The 13,076-nt window shown below is 38.3% G+C and overlaps 1 protein-coding gene across 3 annotated transcripts in view; it reads left to right on the forward strand.

The window, feature by feature from the left end:
- Positions 1–13,076, forward strand: part of LOC141506915 (periodic tryptophan protein 2 homolog) — a 47,950-nt gene that overhangs the window by 22,211 nt on the left and 12,663 nt on the right. For all 3 annotated transcript variants that reach the window (XM_074214124.1, XM_074214123.1, XM_074214122.1), the window contains exons 14-17: positions 785–965; positions 6,583–6,730; positions 8,333–8,441; positions 11,929–11,994. In XM_074214124.1, the coding sequence (XP_074070225.1) occupies positions 785–965; positions 6,583–6,730; positions 8,333–8,441; positions 11,929–11,994 (504 nt within the window). The remainder of the gene's footprint in view (positions 1–784; positions 966–6,582; positions 6,731–8,332; positions 8,442–11,928; positions 11,995–13,076) is intronic.

Consider the following 13,076-nt stretch of genomic DNA (forward strand, 5'->3'; position numbering starts at 1 on the left):
TCTAGAACATCACCTAAACCTTGCATTCTTGGTAGGAATCATCTTAAGCTCCTTCATCTCTTAAAATTGTTCTGTTATCAAGGCCTTGTGACTCTCCAAGGCATCTTCCTACTCTAGATTAGGCTCTGAGTGATCTTCCCAAAATCTAGTTTAATTTATTTGCTTGTCACCTAATTTCCCTTTTTCCATTCTGTTTTGTGCTTTGTTAAGAGGAAAAAAGGTCCATAAAACTATTCAGGTCCAACTTTATGTACAACATTCTCCCCTGCAAAGAAGGAAAGGAAGTACATTCACACACTTTTCATCAGGGCTAAGTATGGCCATTATAATTACATAGCATTCAGGGTTCTCTTTCCCCATTTGCATTTTTGTACTCGTTGTACATAGTATTTTCCTGGTTCTTCCTTTTGTACCAGTTTGTGTGTCTTCCTATGCTGTTCTTTATTAAAATAGATTTAATTTTTCCTACAGAACAGTAAACATTTCATTACATTTAAGTGTCATCATTTGTTTGCCATTCTCCAATTAAAAGATAAAACTTTACTTAAAAGTTCTTTACTATTCCATCACCCAGAAATGGAATATTTGGGTGAAAGTCCTCAGGTATATACATTTTTCTGGGAAACATACAGCATGAGCTCAAATAAGTTTAATATATTCTTTGGAATGATGAAGTTAAGGAAATCAGGTGTATTCTAGGGAAAATTTGAGGCCGATAAATACCCAGCAAGGAACATGGTTAGTGTGAACTCTGGTTCTGAGTCTGTATTATTTCTCTTTGCAGCTCTGGCTGTGACTTTTCGACCAGATGGTGTGGAGCTGGCAGTGGCCACATTGAATTCACAAATCTCTTTCTGGGATCATGAAAATGCTGTTCAGACAGGATCTATTGAATGCAGGCATGACCTGAAAGTGGGCAGAAAAGAGCTGGATAAGATAACAGCCAAGCATGCAGCCAAGGGAAAGTAAGTGTATCCTCCTCTGGAGACTGATGAATGGAAATGGAGACTAGGATTCATTGAATGTCCCTATGTATTGGGAGGCAGTTGTGGGAGGCAATGTTCATCCTATGGAAAGAGTGCTGAAAAAGGAATCATGATGTGACCTGGGTTGGAATTCTGGGCCTTAGACCTCATAACTGTTACAAGACTATGCACTTCTATTGCTGACCTCTATTTCCTCATCTGCAAAATGGGGATAATATTTGTAATATTTATCTCACCGTTTTGTGAGGAAAGCACTTTACTGGTCTTAAAGCATTATGAAAAATGAGCTATTATTTGTAATAAATGACTTTAAGATGTACCTCAAATGGACCAAGTTATTGATTTATAGCTCTTCTATTTCTGAGAGCAATTAATCCTAGAAGGAAAAAATAATTTACTTTGAAAATCATATTTCTTTTTTCTTTGCCCTTTAGAGAAAACACAATGCATTTTTGCATAGATAGACAGCTTGATTCTTGGGGTATTTTTTTTTTTTTTTAGGATTTTGCAAGGTAAATGGGGTTAAGTGGCTTGCCCAAGGCCACACAGCTAGGTAATTATTAAGTGTCTGAAGCTAGATTTGAACTCAGGTACTCCTGACTCCAGGGCCGGTGCTCTATCCACTGTTCCACCTAGCTGCCCCTTCTTGGGGTATTCTTAAATTTCAGACTTGTAAATGTGATGGAATGAGTTATTTTTTTGTACTTGAAATCAGTGGACCTTGGTTCTAGTCTTGGCTCTTGAATGACTGGCAATAACTTACACTTCTTAGGTTTTAGTTTCCCCTTCTTAAGGGGGAGGGAGTAGATTTGAGTAGATGATCTTTAGGGTCCATTTCAGTTCTATGATGATTTTAAGGATTGGTGATAGGCATTGTTTTGGTCACCTGAACAGACAAGTTAGAAAACTGAATCAGCTTTGGAGAAAAATTTAACAGCTTACTTTATTTTTCCTATCTTGTTCTCATACTCTCTTGACATTAGGAAATGGGATAAAAATGGATAGCCAATGTGTAAGACCTAATCAAACCAATTTTGAGTTTTTGGTATAAAATCTTCAGATAATTTTAAAGCAAATGAATAAAAATCCTCTAACCTTTTAGTTTCAGCTTTCCTTCTATCAAAGCAAAGTTCAGAGTACTGCTTCTTTTCATTTCTCCTTCGAGCATTCTAATAGGAAATAATTAACGAATAATAAAATGTTGAAAAGGGAGATTATGATAAGCACTGGACCTAGATTGGATAGCTTGGCTCAACTTCTGATTTTATTTGGGTCCAGTCTAATTTTTTCTCAGTCCCTAGACAATGCTTTGGGAGAAGAAAGAGTAAAGCCTTTTTCAGATGCATAGTAATGCATTTCTGGTAATGTTCTCTTGCTAGTTAATAGCCACTTCTTTTTGAAATAGTGAGGGACTTTATTAGTGAATGATGGAGGAAGGGAATTGTTTGTATTTCTCAACCTACCCTACCTCATTTTCTAGATCTATGTAATAATTAAAGTTCTTATTTTGTCATTTGGAAGAATGCCCTAACTTAACTTCCGTAGATTGTAGATACAGGTTTTACCTACTTAAAGGGCTGTATAACCAAATTTTTTTTTAAATATTTTTTTTATTCTCATTTTGTACAAATTTTTTTTACATTAATATTCTTGTTTACAAGTAAACAAAATACCCCCTCCTCCCCCATGAATATAGATAGACTTGCTTGGGCGAAAAAAGTAAAGGGGAGAGAAAAAAATTAAAATAAAATAAAAAATAATAGTAATAATTGTAGGTATGGCCAGGTGGCGCAATGGACGAAGCACCAGCCCTGGAGCCACGAGCACCCGAGTCCATATCCAGGCTCGTAAACCCAATAATCACCCAACCATGTGATATGCAAGCCACCCAATCCCCACTGCTCTGCAAAAACCAAAAAAAAGAAAGGAAAAAAAGACCCAAAATAAAATAGTAATACTAGTAGGGGTGGCTGGGTGGCAGACAGAGCATTGGCCCCAGGAGTACCTGGGTCCAAATCCGGCCCCAGACACCCAAAGATCACCCTGCTATGTGGCCCCAGGCAGGCCATCCAGCCCCACTTGCCCTGCACCCTCCCCCAAATAATACTAACAAAAAATGTGCTTGAGTCTTTGTTCCAACACCAACAACTCTGTCATGGGTGGATCTCATTCTTTATGATAAGTCCATCACAAAAGTTATTTCCATATTTTTCTACCCTTGCCATTGCTGATCTCAACTCCCTCCTTTCTTATTTCTCCACTACCGTGTACTATATTTTTTCCTCTCCTTTCACTCTGACTCTGCTGTAGGGTAGCTGAGTGGCGCAGCAGACAGATCCCTGGTCCTGGGGCCAAGAAGCCCTAAGCCCCCATACCACCCCTTAGGCCCAGAATCCACCTGGCCCTATGGTCCTGGGCAGGCCATCCAATCCCAGCCCCTTGCAAGAAGTAAGAAAGAAAATATCTGGCCACTCTCCCCCATGGTCCATCCTCTCCTCCTTTATTCACATCCCCACCCCTTCCCCCTGCTCCCCCCTCCTTCTTACTGCAGATGTCTATACCCCATTGAGTATATATGCTGTTTCCTCTCGTAGCCATCTCTGATGAGAGCAAAGGTTCCCTCATTCCCCCTTGACTCCCCACTTCCATATCATTGCAATAGCTCATTGTAATAAAAAAAAATCTTATTATGTGAAATATCTTGGACTACTCCCCCTCTCCTTTTTCTTTCTCCCATTCCATTTCCCTTTTTTTCTATTGACTCCATTTTTACACCATATTTTATCTTCGAATTCAGCTTTCTCCTGTGCTTCTACTATAAAAGCTCCCTCTACCTGCTCTATTAACTGAGATGGTTCATATGAATATTATCAGTATCATTTTTCTATACATGCAGTTCATCCTCATTAAGTCCCTCATATTTCCCCCCTCTCCTCCAATCTCCATGCTTCACCTGAATCCTGTATCTGAAGATCAAACCTTTTGTTCAGCTCTGGCCATTCCAACAGGAACATTTGAAATTCCTCTGGTTCATTGAAAGTCCATCTTTTTCCCTGGAAGAGGACATTCAGCCTTGCTGGGTAGTTCATTCTTGGCTGCATTCTAAGCTCTTTTGCCTTCCGGTATATTGTATTCCAAGCCCTATGAGCTTCCAATGTAGCTGCTGCTAAGTCTTGTGTGATCCTGACTGCAGCTCCACGATATTTGAACTGTGTCCTTCTGGCTGCTTGTAATATTTTCTCTTTGACTTGGGAGTTCTGGAACTTGGCTATAATATTCCTAGGGGTTTGTTTTTTGGGATCTCTTTCTCTGGGGGATCGGTGGATTCTCTCCATTTCTATTTTGCCCTCTGCTTCTAGAATATCAGGGCAATTTTCCTGTAGTAATTCTTTGAAAATGATGTCAAGGCTCTTTTCCTGATCATGACTTTCAGGTATTCCAATAATTTTCAAATTATCTTTCCTAAGTCTGTTTTCCATATCAGTTGTTTTTTCAATGAGATATTTCACATTTTCTTCTAATTTTTCATTTTTTTGGTTTTGAAGTATTGATTCCTGATTTCTGGTAAATTCATCAATCTCCCTGAATTCTATTCTTTGTCTGAAGGATTTGTTCTCCTCAGAGAGTTTTCTTATCTCTTTTTCCATCTGGCCAATTTTGCTTTTTAAAGCATTCTTCTCAATAACTTTTTGAACCGTTTTATCCATTTGACCTAAGCTGGTTTTTAGCATGCTGTTTTCTTCAGCATTTTTTGGATTTCTTGACTAAGCTGCTGACTTCATTTTCATGTTTTTCCTGCATCTCTCTCCTTTCTTTTCCCAGTTTTTCTTCCAACTCCCTCATTTGATTTTCAAAGTCTTTTTTGAGATCTGTCATAGCCTGAGTCCAGTTTCCGTTTTTCTTGGAGTCTTTAGATGCAGGAGCTTGTGCTTCCTCATCTTCAGACTGAGTATTTTGATCCTTCTTGGGCTCATTTGCAAAATATTTCTCAATAGTCTTCCTTTTGTTTCTCTGCTTGCTCATTTTCCCAGCCTGGGCCTGGTTTTGGGGTGCTTCCTGAGCTTTTGGGACACTCCCATAAGGGTCTCTGTGTGAGGCTCTGTCCTCCCTCCTGGTCTGTGAATGACCATAAGCGTCCCCCTCTGCCAAAGGGCTGGTGTGGGGGGGGGGCTGCTGTTCTATAGGGGGGCCTAGACTGGGATCAAGATCTGAATGTGGTCAGAGCCCCAGAGTCCTGTTCCAGGGGCAGAGGACAGAGCTCTGCAGTCTCTCTTCACTCCTCTCCCTCAGCTCAATGGGCTCATGCCCTGGAGGCTCCTGCTTACAGGCTCCACCTGCTTCTGTTTCCTGGATCAGGGCTGGGGAAAGACCATGCTGCTGGCTGTGTGCCCTGAGGGCTGGGCTCCATGTGCTTTCTCTGGCAGAGGTCCCCAGCTGTTCCTCCACTTTGTGCCCGGTGCTCCTCGGGGTGCAGCTCAGGAGACTCCCCCGCTGCTGTGAGCTGGGGCTGCCAGCGCCCTGGGGCTGCCTTCGGGAGGCTGAGGTTCTTTGGCTCTGGCAGGCCACCCCTCTGGTGGCCGCCTCTCCAATCCCGGGGAGCAGAGCCTTTCTGCTCTTTTCCAGGTTACCTTGAGTAGGAGAACTGCCTCACTGGGTCTCTTTGTGAGTTCTGTCTCTGGAAAGTTTAGTTAGAGTCCTTAGCTGATGAATTTTATCAGAGAGCTCCTAAGACTTGATCCCTTCTTGTTGGCATCTTTGTCTAACCAAATTTTAAAATGCTTTTATTGTGTATACAATATATTTTGATTTGACATTTTAGTGAGGAATCTGAGACTTTAGTAAATCCATAGGCTGGCAGTCAGTGGGCCAAATTTTGGATGGCCCTTATTATTTGATTGGATATGTCTCTAGTTGAGTTAGTCACACCTAGTATTTAAGTATCTAATGTTATTGATCTTTGTGCTAAGTAAGCATTGAGGAGGCAAAGAAAGGTGAAAGACAATCCCTGCTTTCAAGGAGTTTATAATCTGAGAGGGAGATAATATACAACATTATGTACCAATCAGTTATCTACAGATTAAATTGTAATTTATCAGTAAGAGGGAAGGCATTAAGAAGATTTGGGAAAGGTTTCTTGCAGAAGAGAGACTTCAGCTGAGAACTGAAAGAAGTCAAGAAAGCAGAAAGGCAAGGATGAGGAAGGAGAGAATTCTGGGCATGCATAGTTAGTAAAAATGCTCATTCTAGGAAGGAGAGGTTCTTTCAGTACAGAAACATGAAAGTGGGATGAGGGGGTGAAGAGAAAGAGAGAGACAGGTAGACCTTTTATTGAAGAACAGAGAAGGTTGGATAGTAGAGAAACCTCAATGGACCTTGAAGGACTAGTAAAAATTAAAGTGAGGGAAGCTTATGCTCAAAGAATGCATCTATAAACTCTCAGAAGGCATATTTGAGTAATGAATTTCAACATTTGCTTTTATAAAAGCCTTATTTTGTGGTCTGTATCTTTTCTAAAGGTTTCATTTTTCAAAAAGTTTTAGTGGTCCAGAGGAAGGAATAGTTCAGTAATTTAAAGAACTTTTCCTTCTTTCTTTAGGTCTTTTACCACTTTGTGCTATTCAGCGGATGGCCAGTGTATTCTGGCAGGAGGAATGTCCAAGTTTGTTTGTATTTATCATATTAAGGAACAAATACTCATGAAGAAGTTTGAAATTTCCTGTAATTACTCCTTGGATGCAATGGAGGTAAACCACAATGGGGAAAGTGCTATTGGCTTTAGTGTCCCTGATATGGTTATTATGGTCAGCCAGATTCACCATATGTGTCAACAAATCACTTAGGCTTAGATTTACTGGGAGTACTCAAATGATGTTTCGCCAGATTAGTTTGAAATATGAATGCTGCATGGGTACCTTCTGGATTGTTAATGTCTTATTCATGATATCCCAATTCCATTAGAGCCCCAATTCAGGAGTAGTGTTTCCTAAGCCATTATTTTCTCTTTTTGGTTACTTATTAGATGACTGGACAGGAGAACATTCATTTCAGCATACTTGTTGAACATTTCTTCTGTGCAATTTGTCAACATTTATTAAGCTACTTCTAAATCTTAGGAACTATGCTGAGTCCTGGGGATACAGGAAAAAGCAAATCTAGTCACCACTCTCAAGGAACTCAAGAGTCTTATGGGGCAGAAAACATGCAAACTATATACAAACAAGATTTATACAGGATAAGTTGGAAATAATCTAGAGAGGAGTCACTGGAATTAAGGGAAATACATTTCAGAAGATGGTATTTTAGCTGAGACTTGTTGGAGACAAACTTCCTTCAAGCTGGGTAGGTGGATGAGTAGTGAGAGCATTTCAGGCTTGAGAGGATAGCCACTGAAAATGTCCAGAGTTGGGAGAGGGTATGAAGGACTTTGAACCCCAGATAGAGAATTTTATGGTTTATCCTGGAGTTGATAGGGAGCCACTGGAATGTATTGAATAGGGGTGGGAATGAAAACGTTGTCAGACTTGTACTTTAGGAAGATTGTTTGATAGCTAAGGGGAGGATGGAAAGACTGCAGTGGAGAAACTTGAAGCAGGGAGACTACTGGGTATGTGAGGATCAAATGAGAATATATGTAGCATATTTTTCAGTCCTTTAGGACAGATGTTCTGCATGTGGGGCCTACAACACTGCTAAGTGCAGCTCAAACCAGAGAAAGATAATTGGAAAATATTTAACAAAATACGTAAAAGAATTGTGATTTTGTCCATTGCATACTCTAGTCTTCATGAATGCCATAATCCAAATTTAAAGTCATCTGGTAATGAGTTTCAGAACTTTGGTCACCAGACCCTTTGATCAGTAGGCCTGCATTCTGGCACAGGTCCCATCCTTGGAGACTTTGTAGCTTCTAAGACTTGCCAAACTATGCTTCACTGATGCAGCCTTTGAAAGCCAGATTATTTCTGTGCCAAGATAAGGCATCAGAATAAGACTTTAGTATAAAATTAAATATCCATGGGGTTAAAAATAAGTGAATTAAAAATGTACCTTGTTAGAGAAATTAGGAGTGGAGTTATAGTCAGGGGGTCCTGTACATTTAGAGAAGTACTTTGTCTTCTGCTGAGGAATTCTTCATAGACTAATTGACCACTTACTTTAATTAAATGTAAAGGAGATTTATATTGCATTAGATGTCCTCTAAGATTTCTTTCACCTGTGAGATGAGTCTCTGAGACACTGACATTTTTCTAGGGATTTTATCCACATTCTTGTAGGTGCTTTATTGAATGCTGTTTTTCTGTTACTGTGATTTGAGATTTGATGACTTTTGTCTCTTTTCTTAAAAGGAATTTTTGGATCGAAGGAGAATAACTGAATTCGGCAATCTGGCATTGATTGATCAAGATGCTGGAGATGAGGAAGGCATTGCTTTGGCATTGCCAGGTGTAAGAAAAGGTAAAAATTTGGGGAAGCTAAGATTTCTGTAGGTGTCCTTCTTTTTATGCTGGATTATATGCTTTTTTTTTTCTTTTGGTAAGGCAATGGGTTTAAAGTGACTTGCCCAAGGTTACACAGCTAAATAAGTATTTGAGTCTAAATTTGAACTCCAGAGCTGTTGCTCTCTCCACTGCACTACCTAGCTGCTCCTGGATTACATGCTTTTATAAAATAGGTCTATTTGTGAATTGACATCCTGGGTTGTAACTTTAAGGCTAATAATAATGTGTTATATTTGTATGTATTTAGAAGCAACATGACTTTGTAGATAGAACTGGACTTGGACCCAGATTCAAATCATGTCTCTGAGTCTGGTTACTCAACCTTTTTGTGACTCAAGAAACTTAGCTACTAAATCAGATAGTTGCCACCTTTAATGTTAGAGTTCTAGTACCATGAGTTACCCATGCTGTTGACATTTTTATTACGTGTTTAAGATTTCAAACACAGTTTTTATTCACATCATGGTGCTTAATAGTGCTGAAAGGGGTATGAAATTAATGATGACTGATTAGACTTTAATGAAGTAAATAAGGTAATCACCTACATTTTCCAGAGGGGAGAATGAACTTTATTAATGACATAGATTTTGGACTGTAACTGCCTCAGGCAACTCTGACAGTCTTTTTTTTGGAATTCCAAAAAAAAAAGACTTTGGCTATTAATGATGGAAACAAATGGAACTTGTGTGTCATAGTAGTGTTTTGGTTTGAAATATATAAGCCTGACAGTCCAAAGTTAGGAGATACTAGGGACCTTGGGGATTACTTACTGAGGAAGGCAACTGGTAGTTCAATGGATAGAACACCAGTTCTGGAGCCAGGAAGACCTGAGTTCAAATTTGATCTCAGATACTTCCTTAGTTGTGCAGCCCTGGACAAGCCACTTAATGCCTGTCTGCCTCAATTTCTTTAACTATAAAATGGGGATAATAATATCTGCCTTCAAATGAGATAATATTTATAAAGTATTTAACCTAGAACATAGAGCACTCTATAAATTGCATTTATCATCATCATCATCATCATCATCATCAGTCTTGACTAATTAAAGTTGAGCTTAGTTCACTATCATCTGGGATCCAGAGCAGAATAAATATAATTGACATCCAAGGACAGCTTCTAAGGCCCAATTCTTTTTTTTGTTTGTTTTTTTTGGGGTATAGTCAATCATTATTCATTTTTTCGTAATTTTGAAGATAGAGTTTCAGAACATTCGGTATATATATAATAAGATGTTATTATACATGACTGAAATAATAGCAAATGCAGTAACCTGCAGGATCAACTGTATTTCAGGCCTAGTTCTAGGCCTTTGTTACCTCTTTGAGTAACTTAAACATGCTAAATACCTTGCTTCTTATAGTATGGCATGTATTTCTATTTTCAGTGCTAGGAAAAAGTTAACTCCATAGTAGACTTTGAATTGAATAAATCAGAATATAATTGAATCTAATTGGTGCTGTAAGATTCAAGTTGAGGGGGCCACTAGGTAGCAGTGGATAGAGCCCAGGCCCTGGAGTCAGGAGTACCTGAATTCAAATTCGGCCTCAGACACTTAGTAATTACCTAGCTGTGTGGCCTTGGGCAAGCCACTTAACCCCACTTAAAAGCTTTACAAAAGAAAAAAAAACACCCTAAAAAAAATATTGAAGATGAGTACATCTTACTCTTTTTTTATCAAAAAATCACAACAAATCCCAATAGTTAAATTGCTTTTCATAAATCAGAACTCAATACTATAAACATATTAAGCAGGGGATTAGAAGAATACAGATTTGAGAATTATAAGTAGGGGATTAGAAGAATACAGATTTGAGAAATATTCCTTTGGACATTTCTCTGGAGACTTGAGTTTCTGATTAGATAAATACCATGAACATTATCATTTGCTGACTTATATCTTTCACCTGGCAAAGATAACATTTTAAGTGTGGATCCCTTTACTGTGACCTCAGCTTCCAGAAAAAGTGGCAAGACCCTTTAACCTTTTCTCCTACTTCATCTTTTCTGTTGTTAACTTTTGCCCTTGTAATAATTGTATGAACTTTTCTAGTAATCAGCTTCCAAAATTACCTACATCTTTTGTCTGCATGTAAACTACACTCCTACTAGATGATAACTCTTTTGAAAAGAAAAGAATAAACAATATAAGTGTATTAACACTGATGATTAATTTTTAGAAATTACTATATTAAAAATTAAAAATCCATTTTGGAAAAATCATTCCCCCCATAAAAAGCAAAGTAAATTTTTTGTTCTACAAATTTAAAGTCAAGCTAGTGAGGAAATTTAGAATGACAAACCAGATTGAAATTTGTATTCATTCAGTTGATAACTTAATTCATATAGGCTGTTATTATTATTGTCCTTATTCCCTATTCTATTCTAACACATTGAATTAAGATTTTGAGTTTTACAGTTTTTTTCCCTAATCTTACTTCCCTCCTCCCACTTCCCACAGAAGGCAATTCGCCAGTCTTTACATTGTTTCCATGGTATACATTGGTCCAAATTGAGTGTGATGAGAAAAAAAAATCACATCCTTAAGGAAGAAACATAAGAGATAGCAGGATCAGACAATAAGATAACAGTTTTTTTTCTAAATTAAAGATAATAGTCTTTGGTCTTTGTTCTAACTCCACAATTCTCTCTCTGGATACAGATGGTATTCTCCATTGCAGACAACCCTAAATTGTCCCTGATTGTTGCACTGATGGAATGAGCAAGTCCATCAAGGTTGATCATCACCTGGGGCGGGGGGTTTCTTAAAAAAATAAAAATAAGTGTGAAGCAGAGCCTGGACTATTAAGAAAGTACACATCCCTTAAGGAAAGGGTCTTAGAGATCAGCACAAGGGAGAGAAAGTAGATGAATGTTGGTATCAGAGATTTATGAAAGTCACTTGGAATCTACAGATGAGAAGGTTCTGAAACCCTTATCTGGCATCAACAGAAGAGACTTCTATGTTGCTATGACCAGTGAGGTTTAAACTATATCTTTATTGTTTGCAGGCTTCACTTGTATCTTGTTGTTGTGTCATTGCAGTCATATCCAACTCTTTGTTATCCCATTTGAAGTTTTCTTGGTAAAAACAATGGAGTGATTTACTCTTTCCTTCTCCAGCTCATTTTACAGATGAAGAAATTGAGGCAGATTGGGTAAACTGATTTGCCTAAGGTCACACAGCTAGTGAACCTGGATTTGAATTCAGATCTTCCTGACTCCAGACACAGTGCTCTATCCACTGAACCAGCTCACTGCTCATTTTTATCTTATGCCTTTTTTGAGAGGAAAATGCAGTCTGTATTCAGATTAATGAAGTCATTCAAACCAGTTTTTATCTGACCTAAGATTATGACCTTTTGAGTCATCAGTTTAAATACGAGAATTTACAGAAGTTGGGAGTGTTCCTCAGTAACTGAAATAATTTTATTTTCTTTCAGGTGACATGAGTTCTCGGCGCTTTAAGCCTGAAATCAGGGTGACCTCACTTCACTTTTCTCCCACAGGTAGGAATGAATAAATTGTTTTTCTAGTAATAGGTAGATGACTTTGACTTTGATTGAATCTTTAAGATTGTAAATCCTCTGATAAGTCATAGATAACTTTTAACAGATAGTCATTAATTTACTATGTACAAAACAGTCTGCTAGATGTTGGAAATGATAGATTAAGTAAGAGTTCATTGTTATCTGTACTTTTGGAACTCTCACTATAGTATGACTGGTAGACAAGCAGGCTTAATACAAATTAAAGCATGTTAAATGCATAAGAGAGTTATAAACCAAGTGGTGGGGAAAATTTAAGGTGAAGGGAGAGGATCATTACTTCATAGTATTTTTCTACTTTCACCCTTCATTCCTCCCAATTGCACAGATTCCCAGGTCAATTCCCCATGTTTCATGATGCTTTCTTCCACGTCCATACCTCAGCTCACACAACTCCCAACACCATCTTTTAAAAGCCTAAACTTTGGGGGTGGGGTTGGGGGAAGGAAGTAAGATTGGGGGAGAAAAATTGTAAAACTCAAATAAAATCTTTAATTTAAAAAAAAAGCCTAAACTTCCAGATCAGGGCCATCTGTCCATAGAAGTAAGATTGAAAAAGAGGTCATTGAAAACTATTGGGAATTATTTGAAAGTTAATGGGAGGGGGCGGCTTAGGTGGAGCAGTGGATAGAACACTGGCCCTGGAGTCAGGAGTACCTGGGTTCAAATCCGGCCTCAGACACTTAATAGTTTACCTAGCTGTGTGGCTTTGGGCAAGCCACTTAACCCCATTGCCTTGCAAAAACCTAAGAAACAAAAAAGTTAATGGCAGAGTAGATGGTTCTTCTCACATGTTAGACTTAAAGGAAAGAACTTTAGCCAATGAAATCTGAGGATTAGATCCATCTTTTTTTTAAATTAATTTATTTTTGAATAATTGAACTTTTCCCCTAATCTTGCTTCCCTCCCCCCACTCCCCAAAGAAGTCAGTCTGATAGTCTTTACATTGTTTCCATGCTATACATTGATCTAATTTGAATGTGATGAGAGAGAAATCATATCTTTAAGGAAAAAAATAAAATATAAGAGGTAGCAAAATTACA

The sequence above is a fragment of the Macrotis lagotis genome, chromosome 1, assembly GCF_037893015.1.
Source record: "Macrotis lagotis isolate mMagLag1 chromosome 1, bilby.v1.9.chrom.fasta, whole genome shotgun sequence".
NCBI lineage: Eukaryota > Metazoa > Chordata > Mammalia > Peramelemorphia > Peramelidae > Macrotis > Macrotis lagotis.